Source organism: Oncorhynchus clarkii, chromosome 24 (assembly GCF_045791955.1).
Source record: "Oncorhynchus clarkii lewisi isolate Uvic-CL-2024 chromosome 24, UVic_Ocla_1.0, whole genome shotgun sequence".
In the NCBI taxonomy this organism is placed as follows: Eukaryota; Metazoa; Chordata; class Actinopteri; order Salmoniformes; family Salmonidae; genus Oncorhynchus; species Oncorhynchus clarkii.
The window spans coordinates 14,817,654-14,833,716 of NC_092170.1; the positions used below are offsets into that span (position 1 = coordinate 14,817,654).

The 16,063-nt window shown below is 43.0% G+C and overlaps 2 protein-coding genes across 7 annotated transcripts; both read left to right on the forward strand.

The window, feature by feature from the left end:
- The first annotated feature begins 197 nt into the window (after positions 1 to 197).
- Positions 198 to 11,604, forward strand: LOC139382309 (NMD3 ribosome export adaptor). 6 transcript variants are annotated; one of them, XM_071126209.1, is made up of 17 exons: positions 198 to 592; positions 722 to 863; positions 1,407 to 1,479; positions 1,619 to 1,753; positions 1,930 to 2,026; positions 2,138 to 2,218; positions 2,735 to 2,863; positions 2,965 to 3,055; positions 3,571 to 3,649; positions 5,365 to 5,461; positions 6,277 to 6,394; positions 7,463 to 7,608; positions 8,744 to 8,856; positions 9,003 to 9,075; positions 10,443 to 10,549; positions 10,736 to 10,806; positions 10,948 to 11,604. In XM_071126209.1, exons 3-17 carry the CDS (start codon positions 1,436 to 1,438, stop codon positions 11,079 to 11,081), a joined length of 1,515 nt encoding a protein of 504 aa, XP_070982310.1. In that variant the 5' UTR covers positions 198 to 592; positions 722 to 863; positions 1,407 to 1,435; the 3' UTR covers positions 11,082 to 11,604. The 6 variants fall into 6 exon arrangements, with proteins under 6 accessions (XP_070982310.1, XP_070982308.1, XP_070982311.1 ...); XM_071126207.1 differs by having other exon boundaries at positions 198 to 473; XM_071126210.1 differs by having other exon boundaries at positions 198 to 279; positions 770 to 863.
- A 3,343-nt stretch (positions 11,605 to 14,947) lies between these two features.
- On the forward strand, positions 14,948 to 15,187 carry LOC139383070 (serine palmitoyltransferase, small subunit B). The gene has a single exon (XM_071127378.1). It carries the CDS (start codon positions 14,948 to 14,950, stop codon positions 15,185 to 15,187), a length of 240 nt encoding a protein of 79 aa, XP_070983479.1.
- Positions 15,188 to 16,063: the final 876 nt, after the last annotated feature.

The window sequence follows — 16,063 nt, forward strand, 5'->3', positions numbered from 1 at the left end:
TAACATACATCATATTACTGGAGTGGCAAACTAAATGTCATTTGCAACTTTATACTGGCTGAATAGACCATTTCTAGAATTTGGGTAAATTAGTTTTTGACCTACGTAATTTATTGACGGAAGCACGCACCCCCCACAGCGGATTTTTAAAATCTGAGCCCACCTGTTTATATTTGTTACGGCAAGCCCCGAGGATCAGACCAGGGGTTTGTCTACTAAGGGATAGAGCTGTGGTGAAAATGGACTTTTCGGTCGAAGCATGTTAGGAGAATTTACGCAGTAGGTTATGAGAATGAACCTAACAGGTTTTGGGAGAATTGGGTTAAGGTCAGGAAAATAGTTAGCGTAAACTAAAATGCACGAAAAAAAATCGACTTTGACGTCAATTGGACAAAAACTGTATCCCATCTAGACATGACCCCAGTTCGGTTATAAAACAGATAAGGCAAAGGTTTAGAAACTCTATGGATAAGGTACTTTGTAAAATTCTACTGTGTTTGTTGTTGTTTTTAATATTGGCGATGAAGAAAGATAGAGGAAGAAGGTATAGATAATGATAATGCCTTTGGTTCGATAAATCGATCTTCTTTGGGTAAATTAATTGACTTTATATATTTTTTAAAATACGTATTGCGTTCTTGTCCAATGTATATCAAAATGTGTCAATCATACCGGTAGTGTAGTTTATTCTGTCTGTATTTAATTTGAATGGTTTCTGAAGCTACTGCACTCAGGCAAACGAGAGGGGACTGGGTCCTTTTCTCACCAGAAAGTGGTGTGTCGTCATCACCCTGCTCCTCCTTTCCAGTTTGTGGTGGTGAAACGTGGAGGTCCGCAACGTGGCTTGGAAAAACATTCTGCAAGTACGTGTTGTTTATCAGTTGTCTCATTAAATGGCACGAAGCCCCCCGAAACCTTTTAACACGGTGCCTCCTATGTAATGACAAAACTGTCACGACCATCGCAAATTAGTCAGAAGGAAAGCTGTTCCCTGTTAGCTAGGCTAATGCTGGCTAGCAAGTAAAGTTACCGGCCTTTTAAATCTGCCCTTTTCTATCTAACGGTTACTGTTTGGTGAAGTTAATCCAATTGTATACATAGCTACCGACAACTGGCAGCAAAAGGGGCTTTATCAGATGAGTTGTGACATTGTGATAAATAGTTAACTACCTGAACGATATCATAGAATTGTAGCTAAGTCTGGCTAAGTGTCATGTGGGTAAACATCTTTACCAGGGAAGTTAGTGCACTAGATAACGTTAGCTGGCTACCATGCATTGACCATAATCAATACACATTACCCATGTGGATGTGTTGTATGCTAATAGCATTACGTTTTTGTATATCACCTAAAAAGTAAATATTTATCTGATTCATAACATCAATCTGATCTGTCATTTTTCTAGATCTCACTACAACACCCACACCATTTATAATGGAGTACATGCAAGCTCCTGCTACAAGCAGTCAGGGGAACATGTAAGTAGAATATATGTTCAGCCTCCTAAATGCTACAAATAATTGTCCTTTACCTTCAGTGTGAAGGTGTAGATTCATAACCTTTTCAAAGGTATCAGCTGGTACACAGTACTAATCAAGGAATGGTTTCTCTCCTTAGCCTGTGCTGCACCTGTGGCATCCCCATCCCCCCAAACCCAGCCAACATGTGTGTGTCTTGCCTCCGGACCACAGTGGACATCTCCGAGGGAATCCCCAAGCAAGTCAATCTGCACTTCTGCAAGCAGTGTGAACGGTACTGCCCAGACCACCATCACAAGCCTGTCAAATTTAGTGCCACAGCTAAGACGTTTAAATCCCAGTCTTGTGCTCTTACTGCCCACGGTTCATTAGTCAGTAAACTGTGGGATCTTACCAAGGCTCCAACATTAGTTCAGATGGATTGATTGCGCCTCTTTCTCTTCCATGCAGGTACTTGCAGCCTCCAGCCTCCTGGGTGCAGTGTGCTCTGGAGTCCAGGGAACTGCTCGCCCTCTGCCTTAAAAAACTGAAGGGCAACATGACCAAAGTGAGTATCCCTTCCCTACTCTGCTCTATTTACATTAAAACATACACTTGTTCAAAATTTTCAACAGGGCTGTAGCCATTCACCTCAGAAACTTGTGACCTCCCAATCCAGGTGCGTCTGATCGATGCTGGATTCCTGTGGACGGAACCCCACTCCAAGCGGATCAAGTTAAAGGTGACCATACAGAAAGAGGTGAGAGGAGAAATAAGAGGCGTCAGTGTGTGATATTTAATAGAATAGATTAGTGTGGATTAGGAACCTGATTAGGTGGACGTGTCTCACCACTGACTTCCATGTTGTCGTTATTTAATCCAGGTGACAGTAAAGGGGTAAAGGGCTGACTTCAGAGCACAGTGATTGGGTGAAGATTAGCCAGTGGCTGTCATCTTCACTTCATGACCTTTCAGAGGAATCTGAGCTCCTCAGGGCCCAGGCCTTAGCCTGGAGTGTGGGAGGTTTTGTGTGACCAGTGATCTTGTATCTAGATACCCTTTAGTCACCAGAAATAGCAGCTCCAAACCCTGATGAATAAAGTCTGACACATCAGTGTTTCCCAAATTATGGGTGGGTAATGATCCGCTGGTGGGTCACAGCTTTCTAGCCTAGTTCTGTATTTTTTTTAAACAAACAAGTGTTTACCTGGTGTGTCGCATTAGTCGGTCATATAAGAGAATAGTGGTTGATGGTAGTTTGGCCTGTCCTGTCCAGGTGATGAACGGAGCCATCCTGCAGCAGGTGTTTGTGGTGGAGTTTGTCATCCAGGGCCAGATGTGTGACGACTGCCACCGTGTCGAGGCCAAGGACTTCTGGAACTCTGTGGTGCAAGTCAGACAGAAGGTACCACTGATGATTATAATTATATTATTCATGTTGCTCACCACAACAATAATTTTTAACATGTTGTGTTGGTAACCTAATATTGGGCTGGTCCTTTTTAGACTTCTCACAAGAAGACCTTCTACTACCTGGAGCAGCTGATTCTCAAGCACAAACTCCATCAGAACGCACTCAACATCAAGGAGATCCATGGTGGGTTTGGGATACAATATACTGCTCTAAAGTGGGGTTTCATCCAGGAAGAGACACCAGACCATTGATATTGATGATTTTCTAAAAGCTTTCCTATCCTGGGCTTTAGAACGACATGGCCATGTGTTTATAATCACTGTGGTAGGGTCATAGTACTGAGCATTCCATTTACCATGCCAACAATGCTTTGGACTCAGTCCTATTTTCAGTCACACACACTGTGTAGTGAGAGATATTTCAGAAACAGCACCCAGTGTGGTTGGACCAGATTGTAAGGGAAAAGCTGCCCTTTGACAGTTCAATATAAATGACCTCCCTCTAGCCTGAGTTAAAAGCCTTGAGGTTTCAACATGTGGTGGCCATATTTCCCCCCGCGGTGCCCATCTGGGCTATATTACTGAGGCTGGCGTGTTAAGTGTTGGAATGGTGATGACGGCGGTTACGTGTGGTGTGTGTGCCTGTGATTGATCTATCAATTGAAGACTGATTGGTTTTTAATCTTTCTCCTCTCTCAGAGGGTATTGATTTCTACTATGCCACCAAGCAGCATGCTCAGAAGATGGTGGATTTCCTCCAGTGCACAGTCCCCTGCAGGTAGGAACCAGTTCACCAGAGTCCCTCCACTACGTTTAGAGGTTGCCCTGTAGTGACAGAACTGTCTGACCTGAGGTCAGTGTCTAGGGGGTAACATCATCTTACTCTGGATGGCGCCTTCATGGTTATTGTATAATGCCCATGCAATGTTCATTTGGTGTTGAGACATGTTAATGTTGAATTGAACAGTGATGAGCTAGACCGCACTAACCACAGTAAGTGCAGTCTGTGTGGCTAGTGCTATGATTATTCAATGTCTATAGACTTATGTTTGGACACACCTACTCATTCCAGGGTTTTTCTTTATTTTTACTGTTCTATATTGTAGAATAATAGTGAAGACATCAACTATGAAATAACACATCATGTAGTAATCAAAAAAGTAATAAACAAATCAAAATATATTTAAGATTCTTCAAAGTAGCCACCCTTTACCTTGATAACAGCTTTGCACACACTTGGCATTCTCTCAACCAGCTTCATGAGGTGTAGTCACCTGGAATGCATTTCAATTAACAGGTGTGCCTTGTTAATTTGTGACATGAAGGTCAGTCAATGCGGGAAATGTCAAGAACTTTGAAAGTTTCTTCAAGTGCAGTTGCAAAAACCATCAAGCGCTATGATGAAACTGTCTCTCATGAGGACCACCACAGGAAAGGAAGACCCAGATTTACCTCTGATGCAGAGGATAAGTTCATTAGTTAACTGCACCTCCGATTGCAGATCAAATAACTGCTTCACAGAGTTCAAGTAACAGACACATCTGAACATCAACTATTCAATTGTTGCAAAGAAACCACTGCTAAAGGACACCAATAAGAAGAATAGACTTGCTTGGGCCAAGAGACACGAGCAATGGACATTAGACCGGTGGAAAGCTGTCCTTTGGTCTGGAGTACAAATTTGAGATTTTTGATCCCAACCGCCCTGTCTTTGTGAGATGCGGAGTAGGTGAACAGATGATCTCCGCATGTGTGGTTCCCACAGTGACGCATTGAGGAGGAGATGGTGTGGTGACAGTGTCAGTTTATTTAAAATTCAAGGCACACTTAACCAGCATGGCTACCACAGCATTCTGCAGTGATACACCATCCCATCTGGTTTGTGCTTAGTGGGACTATAATTAATTTTTCAATAGGACAATGACTCAACACACCTCCAGGCTGTGTAAAGGCTATTTTACCAAGAACGAGAGTGAGTGGTTGAGTGCTGCGTCAGATGACCTGGCCTCCACCCAATTGAGATTGTTTGGGATGAGTTGCACTGACTGCAGAGTGAAGGAAAATCAGCCAACAAGTGCTCAGCATATGTGGGAACTCCTTCAGGACTGTTGGAAAAGCATTCCTCATGAAGCTGGTTGAGAGAATGCCGAGAGTGCCTTGATGACAGCATTGCACAAAGGGTGGCTACTTTGAAGAACCTAAAATATATTTTGATTTGTTCAAAACTCTTTTGATTGCAACATGATTCCATGTGTGTTATTTCATAGTTTTGATGTCTTCACTATTATTCTACCATGTAGAAAATAGTAAAAATAAAGAAAAACCCTTGAATGAGTAGGTGTCCAAACTTTCGACTGGTACTATAAATAATTTTTTTCAATATTTATTTTTAGCTTTGCATGGAGATGCTCGAGAATGTTGCTTATTTTCTCTCTGACAAGATACATTCTTGTAGTGTTCTTTATGGTTTCTTTGTCACCCTGTCTTGTTTAGGTCCAAGACCTCCCAGCGCCTCATCTCCCACGACATCCACTCAAACACATTCAACTACAAGAGCACCTACTCCATTGAGATTGTTCCTGTTTGCAAGGTATATAGCATTTTCCTCAAAAATATTGAAGGTCAAATGCTCTACATGTATCTCAAGGGGCTGAACATTTAGTTGAATAGGTGAACAGAGTGCACCTATACTCAAATGCTCAGGTCCAAACAGGCCAGGGCAGACCTATACAGATTCCCCGTTCTTATCATAACAGACACAGCTTCCCTTGGATAGAACTGTAATGTTTTAAAAGATGATTTTGAACTGTCCAATGGAAACTAAATTTGAATCAATCTGGGTGTGTAAGTCTTTACGCAAGTCTTTAAGCAAACGTTTTTGTTGAGTGAAGGTTTCTTGTCAATGCTCTTCTGTTGGATTCATGTAGTAGATTCATCTACTCATAGGTTCTAACATGTAGACTGAGTACACACGTATCGATGCTTGGCTTCTGACCATACATGTGAAGAGTGATTTTAGTTCATATCCAATTCTATCCATGTGTTTTTATGCATTTCTATCCAATGACTGAATGACTTAACATTTTCAAGATCAATGAAATGCGTTCCTAATCAGCATCTTATTTTCTTTTGCATTGTGAGACAAATTGTAATCACGCTGATGAAACAGAGAACATAGCCGACCCCTTGTATAACCAAACTGGCAATGACAGCCTCTGTTATTCAGATTGTTCATGAAGGTGTAGCCTATTCCAGAGTTGAATGTTAATCTCTGCTGTACTACAGTTTACTGTGGGTTTCTCTGGGGAATAATCCGGTGGGAAGGTTGGCATTGGGAAGAGGTTTCAAAGTTCCCTCTGACCTGACCTCAGTCTGACCCCTGGTATGTTTCGTCTCATTGCCCAGGACAACGTGGTGTGTCTGTCGCCGCGTCTGGCTCAGAGCCTGGGGAACATGGGCCAGGTGTGTGTGTGCGCCCGAGTCACCAGCACCATCCACCTCATTGACCCCAACACCCTGCAGAGTGAGTACAGTACACACCATCCACCTCATTGACCCCAACACCCTGCAGAATGAGTACAGTACACACCATCCACCTCATTGACCCCAACACCCTGCAGAGTGAGTACAGTACACACCATCCACCTCATTGACCCCAACACCCTGCAGAGTGAGTACAGTACACACCATCCACCTCATTGACCCCAACACCCTGCAGAGTGAGTACAGTACACACCAGCATCATCCACCTCATTGACCCCAACACCCTGTAAAGTGAGTACAGTAAACACCAGCACCATCCACCTCATTGACCCCAACAACCTGCAGAGGGAGTACAGTACACACCAGCACCACCTTTACTATTGGCCCCTAGCTGCCAGGGGACAGAGGCTGTTTCAACACATGATTTTATGACTACTGAAAAATGTATTTTACAGATATGCTTTGCTTCTTTGATTGATGTATTGCTGATGTGTTGACAAGTCAACGTTTCAAGGCGATTGGATGAGAGTGTGTGCATGAGTTTGTGCTTGTGTGGTAAAGCATCAACAGTTTACCATCTGTTCCAAATGTTTAGCATCAGTTTTTGATTAGACTGATGGAATGTGATTATATTCCACTTGATTTAAGTCTTTTGTACCGAACTGAACCCAGTATCGTTTACAGTGTGTCTGTTCACCACATGCTCATCACCCTCCCTTCACTCTCCACAGCTTCCCTCTGTGTCTAATCAGGGCATTCCACACATGACACACACACTCATTTGCTGTCACTACTGCCTGTGTGCTGTGTGTGTAAAAAAGAAAAATCCCTCTGTGTTTAATTAGAATATTTCGAAAGGCAGGGCACATGTTTTTAATTAGTGTTCAAAGAAAGGATATTTTTGCTCCAGTCTCAACCCCAGCCTCTGGGCAGAACAATGATCCATGCGAGCCAAATCACTCGACTGCAAGAGGGAGTGAAGTTCAAATAAATCAATTTATCTTGCGTGTGCACACAAGCATGTGTAAGAAATTTTGGGGTTTTGAGCAGTGAAAATTGAAACTCTGGACTGTCCATAGAGATAAACATCTAATTCTATTTCTCTCAGTCGCTGAGGTGGATGGGGGCACATACTGGCGCAACCCCTTCAACAGCCTCGTTAGCCCACGGCAACTGGAGGAGTTCATCGTCATGGATACTGACATCATCAGGAACCAGAAGCTGGGGGCGGGAGCAGGCATAAGGTCCAATAAGGTAGGAGTTCTGAGGGAAATGGCCAGTGATTTAGAATTGGGCTGTCCCGTCGCTACTGCGCGTTGGGACAGGAACATCCCTGCCAGCCAAACCCTCCCCTAACCCAGATGACGCTGGGCCAATTGTGTGCCGCCCCATGGGTCTCCCGGTCGCGGCCGGCTGCGACAGAGCCTGGACTCGAACCAGGTTCTCTATTGGCACAGCTAGCACTGCGATGCAGTGCCTTTAGACCATTCCGCTACTCAGGAGGCCCACCAATTGTCATACTTTAATAAAAGTATAGATACCTCAATAGAAATTTACTCAAGTGAAAGTCAGCCAGTAAAATACTACTTGAGTAAAAGTCTAAAAGTATTTGGTTTTTAGTATCCTTAATTATCAAAAGTATAAATCCCTTATATTAAGCAAAGCAGACAGCACCATTTTCTTGTTTTCAAAATGTACGGATAGCCAGGGGCACACATTATTTACAAAAGATGCATTTGTGTTTAGTTATTCTGCCAAATCAGAGGCAGTAGGGATGACCAGGGATGTTCTCTAGATTAGTTTGTGAATTGGACCATTTTCCTGTCCTAAGCATTCAAAACAGGTAATGAGTATTTTTGGGTGTCAGGGAAAATGTATAGAGTAAAAAGTATAATATTTTCTTTAGGAATGTAGTGAAGTAAATGTTGTCAAAAATATAAATAGTAAAGTACAGATACCCCAAAAAGCGACTTAATTAGTACTTTAAAGTATTTTTACTCAAGTACTTTACACCACTGTGTGTATTCATGCGTGCAACTTCCCACTTGACTGCGGGGCTTTGGTGTGTTTGTGGCTTTAATGACAGTGTTTTGAAACAGATTGAGTTATGTGGATCATTTCTCTTTTCTTGGAAGAAATGTCAATGGGTAACCATTACATTATTCCTGAAGCAGCACATCAGATTAGAGAGAAACCCTCCACAATAAATGGAAGTGTTTCTGTAAAATGAAACAGGAAATGGGTTTGCTACGGTACGATAATGTCCCCTCCCCCATCTAAGGGTGTTGGACAACTAAACACCCTTCATCCGTTTAGTGTAAAGGAATAGAAGTAATGGTGGTGCTAGGGTAAATCTTGTGTGTATGTGTTCTGATTTGTGTGTTTCCAGCACACCCTGGCTGAGGTGTGGGTGCAGAAGACCTCCGAGATGGACACGGCTCAGCAGTACCACTGTCGCACCCACCTGGGCCACCTGCTCAACATAGGAGACCTGGTTCAGGGGTAGGTGACTGTCATGGGCTGCTATACAGCTACTAAACTCTTAAATGTTCATCTAACTTCTTGCTATATAAGAGAATCAAAACAATACCTTACTCTTTTGATTGTGAAGTTAGAGAAAATATGATTTCACTTTTGTTTCACTCTAGCTTTGACTTTGCCAATTCCAACGTTAATGATGAGTTTCTGAATAAGATGAACCCGAGTCATATTCCTGATGTGGTAAGAACCATTACATACTACTGTGTGGACACACTCATGTATCCTTCAAAACAGGGATCTCCAACAGGTAGACTGTAGCTCGCAGCCCACATATGAGTAGCTGCCAATCAATTCTGAAAGTACATTCAGTTTTCCATCACAAACTGTCATAAACATAAAGCTCCCAGCTACTATTCAATCAGTCACATTGACATTTTCCCACCCCTGGTTAGCCACTATTGGCTTAAAAAGCCTAAAGTAATATAACATCTGCATATTAATTTCCAGCAATGTTGCCCCTGTCTGTGTGTTTTGTACGTGCATTTGTCCCACTCCGTATGTAGCCATTTAGCGACGCTAATGATAACGTTTTTTTTCTCAATTGGTTTGTGTGTTTGAGGTTCAACCCCACATAATGTACATTGTGCACATTTTAATGCAGTAGGGTGGACAGACTTCCCCAAAAACGTTCTCTATTAAATGTTAACCTCAAAGTAAGCTTACCTGTCAGAACTATAAATCATGATTATTTGTTTGAATTGGGTGGCCATTGTTTTTCAAACTCTGCCATGGCATGTGCTTCAGCAGTAGGCCTATCAGCAGAAACATCGCTAGACCGACACATTCCACTCTTGCCTGATGCTCAGTTAAAGGGGAATTACACACTTTTTCCAGACATCATAAATGTTGTTCGGATGTGATTTAAACATGGACATGGACTCAGAACATCAATTTTCGTTGTTTCTCTATAAATATTTGTAATATTGAGAGTGGAAAACATAAAAAATATCCAAAACCAGGAAAAATACAATTCTGGAAAATATCAAATATAATTTTATGGGGCCTGTCATGCCAAATACTGTTTATCAACCATTATTTGACCAGGTATGTTGACAGAAAACAGATATCTTGTACACCAAGGACCCTGGGACGAGGTAGAGGAGAAGAGAACAATGTGCCTATCGGAAAGCAATACATTTAATTATAGCTCACAACGTTTATTTATATTTTTATATATATATATGTATGTATGTATATGTATATGTGTATGTGTATGTGTATATGCATATATGTAGCTCATGCTAGAAAAGATTGGAGAACCCTGCTCAAACCAGACCTCTTTTACCATGTACTGTCTGTATAGGATCACATTGCCCCCTGGTGGACATTGTGGTATTGGTTTGATTTTGTTTGCTGCGTTGAGTTGAAATGTCAATTCTTTAATGGGAAAATTGGCCACGTGACCACGTACTGTTCACTTCATTTTGAAATGAGAGCTCAACTGCATACCTGTCAGCACATGACTGCAAAGGACAGAATACATCATAACAAAACTAAATAAATGTATGTATTGAAGCCATTTGGGCATGTTTGTTGTGGACTTGCAGGTGCTAATCAAGAAGAGCTACAACCGCAGCAAGAGGGTGAAGCGCAGGAACTGGAAGCTGAAGGAGATGGACAAAGATAGAGAGGGCATGGCACCTGAAGATGAGAGGTAAGGAGGAGAGGAAGAGCTGATGAGAGAGGAGGAATGTAGAGGGGTAGAAGCAGGAAAGGATGAGGAGAGAGAAAGTGAAGGATGGATATGCTCTATATCCAGGTGATGACTTTGTAAGTTGTGAAAGGTGTCTGTCTACAACATTGGCGGTGATTTATTTGTTCTCCTCTCTTCCTGTTTCAGACAATACCAGGACTTCCTAGAGGACCTGGAGGAGGACGAAGCCCTGAGAAAGAACGTCAACATCTTCCGAGGTGAGTGGGACCGCAGCTTTCTGCTTGTCTTTATAGTTCTTCTTGCAAGAATCTGGATGTTTTCCTCAATTGTCACCCATAGCTTTCTATTGATCTATTTTAGCTGTAGCCTCATGATGAAGTTGTTGTTTTATATCGCAGATGCCTCTAAGATCCCAGTGGAGAGTGATACGGATGACGAGGGCGCCCCTCGGATCTCTCTGATGGAGATGCTGGAGGACCTCAGCCTGACAGATGCCACCGGGGGAGAGGGAGCCGACATGCTGACCGAATAGACCAATCACCAGCATGCTTACATCCACATAATGACTGTTCAGACCAATCAGGGTCTTAACAACATCAACATGATGTTTGACTAGACAAATGGGCTCCCGAGTGGAGCAGCGGTCTAAGGCACTGCATCTCAGTGCAGTGTTCGAATCCAGGCTGTATCACAACTGGTCGTGATTTGGAGTCCTATAGGGCGGCGCACAATTGGCCTTGCGTCATCCGGGTTTGGCCGTCATTGTAAATAAGAATTTGTTCTTAACTGACTTGCCTAGTTAAAGGTTCAATAAAATCCTACTAATAACATGAGTGATTAGTAGTCCAATAAGAATGGCAATGCCATGCGCTGTCAGCTACCATTGCTTACAGTCTCCCCCCAACAGCAGCCACTCAGAATGTAGCAGAAGGGTCACTTCTGAGGATGCTGAATTATTGAGTGGATCCTGCCCTTTGTGTGACCCTTCCCTGTCTCCATATTAGAGGCAGTGGTTTGTGGTGATGTACACCAAATAAAATATAACCTGGTTACAATATGACTTTTTCATTCAGAGATGCACAGCATCCACTAAGGAAGTGGCGAAGATGTTACTGAACTATAAGCATGGACCTCACTCTCAATATGGTACCTAACACTTAAAAGCAGAGACTGGCCACATGATGAAAGTGGTAGAATGTACCAGTTGGGAATGCATGGGCACCTTCTATGAGTAGCTAGTTCTATGTGTAGATATCCCAGGGTATACGTGTATGCATTCTGGCTTGGTTATGCTTATGCTTGTAATAGGCTGCAGACTGGCATCTAGATTCTCTACCTAACAAAACCAGCCCCACTCACATGCAGAGCCATTGCCTTGTGAAATTGGTTCCCCATCATCAAGCTGAAATGAGTTTGCTAAACTTCAGAAATGAATCAATTCAAAAATCATTTGGGACTAGGACTGTGGGCACATGTCCCCTACTATTAGCCTTATCCAATGACAGCTGCTCTATTGTTGCCGGGTAGACATTGTAATTATAGTAGGGGCTGAAGGGGAGAGGTTGGTGCAGGGGGAGGTTGAGTGCTTCTGAGGAGACTTTATCTTGGGGGCTTAGATATTTTAGGGGAGAGAGAGGTGTGTTATGTGCCACTTCACAGTCTTGCTTGAAGAGGGAGGAGGTGGGATCTTGTTTTTTGGCAACTTAAACAGGTTGTTAGGGGTAACCAGATCCTTGGGAAAGTAACTTTAGATTCCTTCGAGTCAGAGGAGGACAATAAGGTAGAGTGAGGGGTTCTCTACCTTCCCTCCCACTCTCTCCCCCTGACTCCCTTTTCTCACCCACCTCCCCTCCACACACCTACAGTATATGCTGTCTCTGTCGACCTGTTCTTGTCATCCACTTCCCCTCCACACCTAGAGTATATGCTGTCTCTGTCGACCTGTTCTTGTCATCCACTTCCCCTCCACACCTACAGTATATGCTGTCTCTGTCGACCTGTTCTTGTCATCCACTTCCCCTCCACACCTACGGTATATGCTGTCTCTGTCGACCTGTTCTTGTCATCCACTCACCTCATTTTATCATCCCCTTTTTTTCTGACCCCGTATGTCCACTTTTCACTCTTCTTCCAAGGATACTATTGAAGGATCATTGGGCTACCTGACTGTTCAACGGTTCAGGGTCCCAGACAGTGACATGCTCCTTCATGTGGTGAGTTTGGCTTCCAGACTTCCACCCTGTGCAGAGTCTGTATGCTTGTATGCTGTTCAGTCAACTGGACAGAGCGGCTCAGCCATGTCTTTACACATCAATAATGTAAGCAGCTGAGAAGTTGTAAAAACACATTTTATTCCCATAGACAGACAATGAAAGAGAGTACTGAGATATCAATGTGCTGAAAATATATCTTAATTTGATTTATAAAAGAATAAAGGCTATCAGCTAAATAGGCTATCCATTCACTCAACATTTTGGAGCAATCTCAGTCATTTTGCCAGTGTCTGTGCGCATGGGCAGTGCTATTGAGGCCATCTCCATTTTGAAGTAGTCCATTTTCTTCTACTTCTACGAGTTCTCAAACAAACTGGAAGGGTGCATACTGCCACCTGGAGAGTGTTGTTTGAACAGGTATGAAGCCATGGTTGGCTATTTACTGACACCTGCAGTTATGGAATGTTTGCTCACAAGTATAAACAATTATATGATCCTTCCTTAACCCATAGGAAGTTCCTCTCAGTTGATTACTTCAAAATGGGCGCTGCCCATGCTAAAACAGGCTTTTGGACACTAGAGTCCTGTATCTCTATGAGGATGCCATTCATAAGTTGCGCGGACACGCGCCTCAGGTGTCTCCTATCCAATAAAGCAGGACAGAGTTTTGATGACTATTCCACTGACTAAATGACTAAGGATTAGTCCTATTTGTGAATAATCGTGCCTCATTTATAGTTTGAAGACACGTGCGCCGAACGCTCTGTCCTTAAAAACCCATACCCAACTCCACGTGAACGCCGGGTGAGTGTAAAGAGTAGTGGGTGTGGTGTAGACTGTATGACCTGCTACTGGTAGTCTATATTTGTGAACTGGTAGTGCAGTTCACACCACAGTAGTGGGACACAGTCCATTCTCTCTGAACCGGGGGAGCACGGGCAGCAGCATGTTATCAGACAGGTAAGCTCACTTTTATATGATCCTTATTGTTTTTTGTTGTCCTACAGATTATTATTGTGTCATATAGGCATGTAGGCTAGCATGTCGACTACCTTAATGTGAGAAGGCTTATTCAGTTGTTACAATGTCTCTACGGCATTAGTTTAGCCATACTTATTTGTGTGACAGGATAGGACCCGGAAAACAAGCAAACATGCTTGTTACATTATATTTTAGGTATATTTATTGACATGCCACAGTGTGTCGTTAACTATTTGGTCCATAACTGTTTATTAATGAGTAGGCTATTACTCTGGTGAAGAAGTGTGCACTGGTGTCAGTTGAGTTTACCTGACACCTGTCAACGCACACTGAGGCACTGACTCTGTGAGACAGAGGCTTTCCTATTATGCCCTTAGATACTTAATGTCAACTACCCTGTGTGGAAGTAGAGTAAATGTCTGTTCCTTTCCACCATCTGTACGGTGGTGGACATTTTGACAGCATTGACAATAAAAAGGTGCCATGTGTGCTGTTTGAGTGGGATACTATGTGTGAATGTACTGTTCATGCATGCGTGTATGCAGATTAATTTACCTTGTCTGGGGCTCTCAGGAGCTAATTTCTGCAGTGCTTCCCCACCTGAGACACCCCAGTGGCCCCCAAGGGCCATGGGCTGTGATTGATCCCGGACTTTCTCATTAATAAACACAGACCCAGATGTAATGTGTTTTCTAACACCATTTTCCATTGTTTCCTCCCCCAAGGACATAGTAGGTCTGTAAGACAAAGGGTAAGTACATAGTAGCAGGTGCACTGAAAGCTGAAGACGACTAGGGTTTAAAATGAGACTACGACAAAAACTTGAGGTTATACCACTGAACTACTTTTTTCCCCCACAAAACACCCACACACATGGTAAGTTCATCTTTCACCTAAGTGTTTTCCCTTTTACAATTGGTGTTTCCTCCTGGGAAAATAGGTTTAATTCTATCAGGTAGTGCAGGTGAAGCGACTAACTGTATATCTTTCCACATGATTGATGTTGTGTCGTCTGTCTTGTGTATTTGTTTGTGTGTTTATGCCCATTATGTGTCCCCTGCTGCCATTATCACTACCATCCTCCTTTCTCTCTTCTGTCTCTTATCTTCCTATCACTCCCCCTTTCCTCTCTATCTTTCTCTCTGTTCCTTTCTCAGCCCCCCCCCCCCCCCCCTCCCATCCTCACCCTGACCACTGGAGCAGCATGAGGATGGATTTTAAATACCCAAATGAGTACCTGGGCTGGCTGTACTACCAGTACCTGCTCATCACAGGCATATATGTGCTTGAGCCCTGGGAGCAGTCCATCTTCAACTCTGTCCTCTTCTCCTCCATGGCCATGGTTATCTACACCCCCTACGTCTTTGTGCCTGTCCACGTGCATCTGGCAATCAAGTTCTTCTGCGGGGAACAGCCAGAGAGCACCATGGCACTCATAAACTAAGCAGTGGATGGATAGATGGATGGATAGCGGGAGGGAGGGAGATTGGGAATGAGAAGGGAGGACCCCTATCTAAGATTTTGACCGTGTCCTCACTTGATTCGATGGCTGTCGTACCCCTCAAGTCTCTCTGACCGCCCTTACCCACACACAGTCACCCACGACTCTCCCGAACCACAATACTCTACTACCTACTCAGCAATCATTTTATAACATGCCATGGGCCTGATTTATAAAAATGCTTTTTGATTTATACTTGACCTTAGTCGTAAAATAATTTCCGACGGTGTGCTTACGTTCGATTCATAAAAGATACTGAGAATAAAAAACTTGCTTACGCAGGTTCTAAGAAGCCCATTTGTAATTTACGCACCTGTGATCTATAAATCTCAAATTAATTTAAAATTGACGGCACCTGAACGTGCCTTACAATCAGCGATTTGCAGTTATAGAATGCTAGCACAAATGAGGGTTCAATCAGGAATAGCCATGGACCAAAAGAGAAAAGCAAACTTTTTGGAAGACGAGATCCCGGCGATGGTAGAGGAGATTGAAGACAGGCAACACATATTATTTGGTGGACTAAATAGTGTGTTGACAAACAATGCCAGACAGGTAGCTTGGGAGTGTGTCGCGCTGCAGTGAACGACGTGGGGCAGCAAGACAGAACTGTGGCTGAAGTGAAAAATAAATGGTTTGACAAACTGCAAGGGAAAAAAATAATAGCCCAACATAACCAGCAGGAAAATCACTTACGTCAAGTCTAGACTTTGAGTAGAGATAAGATCATTTCCACGTCAAAGTAAGGTTTTTATAAATAACTACTTTATACGTGGTTTTCTGCGTGAAGTCATACTTAAGATCAAAATGGATTGTTAG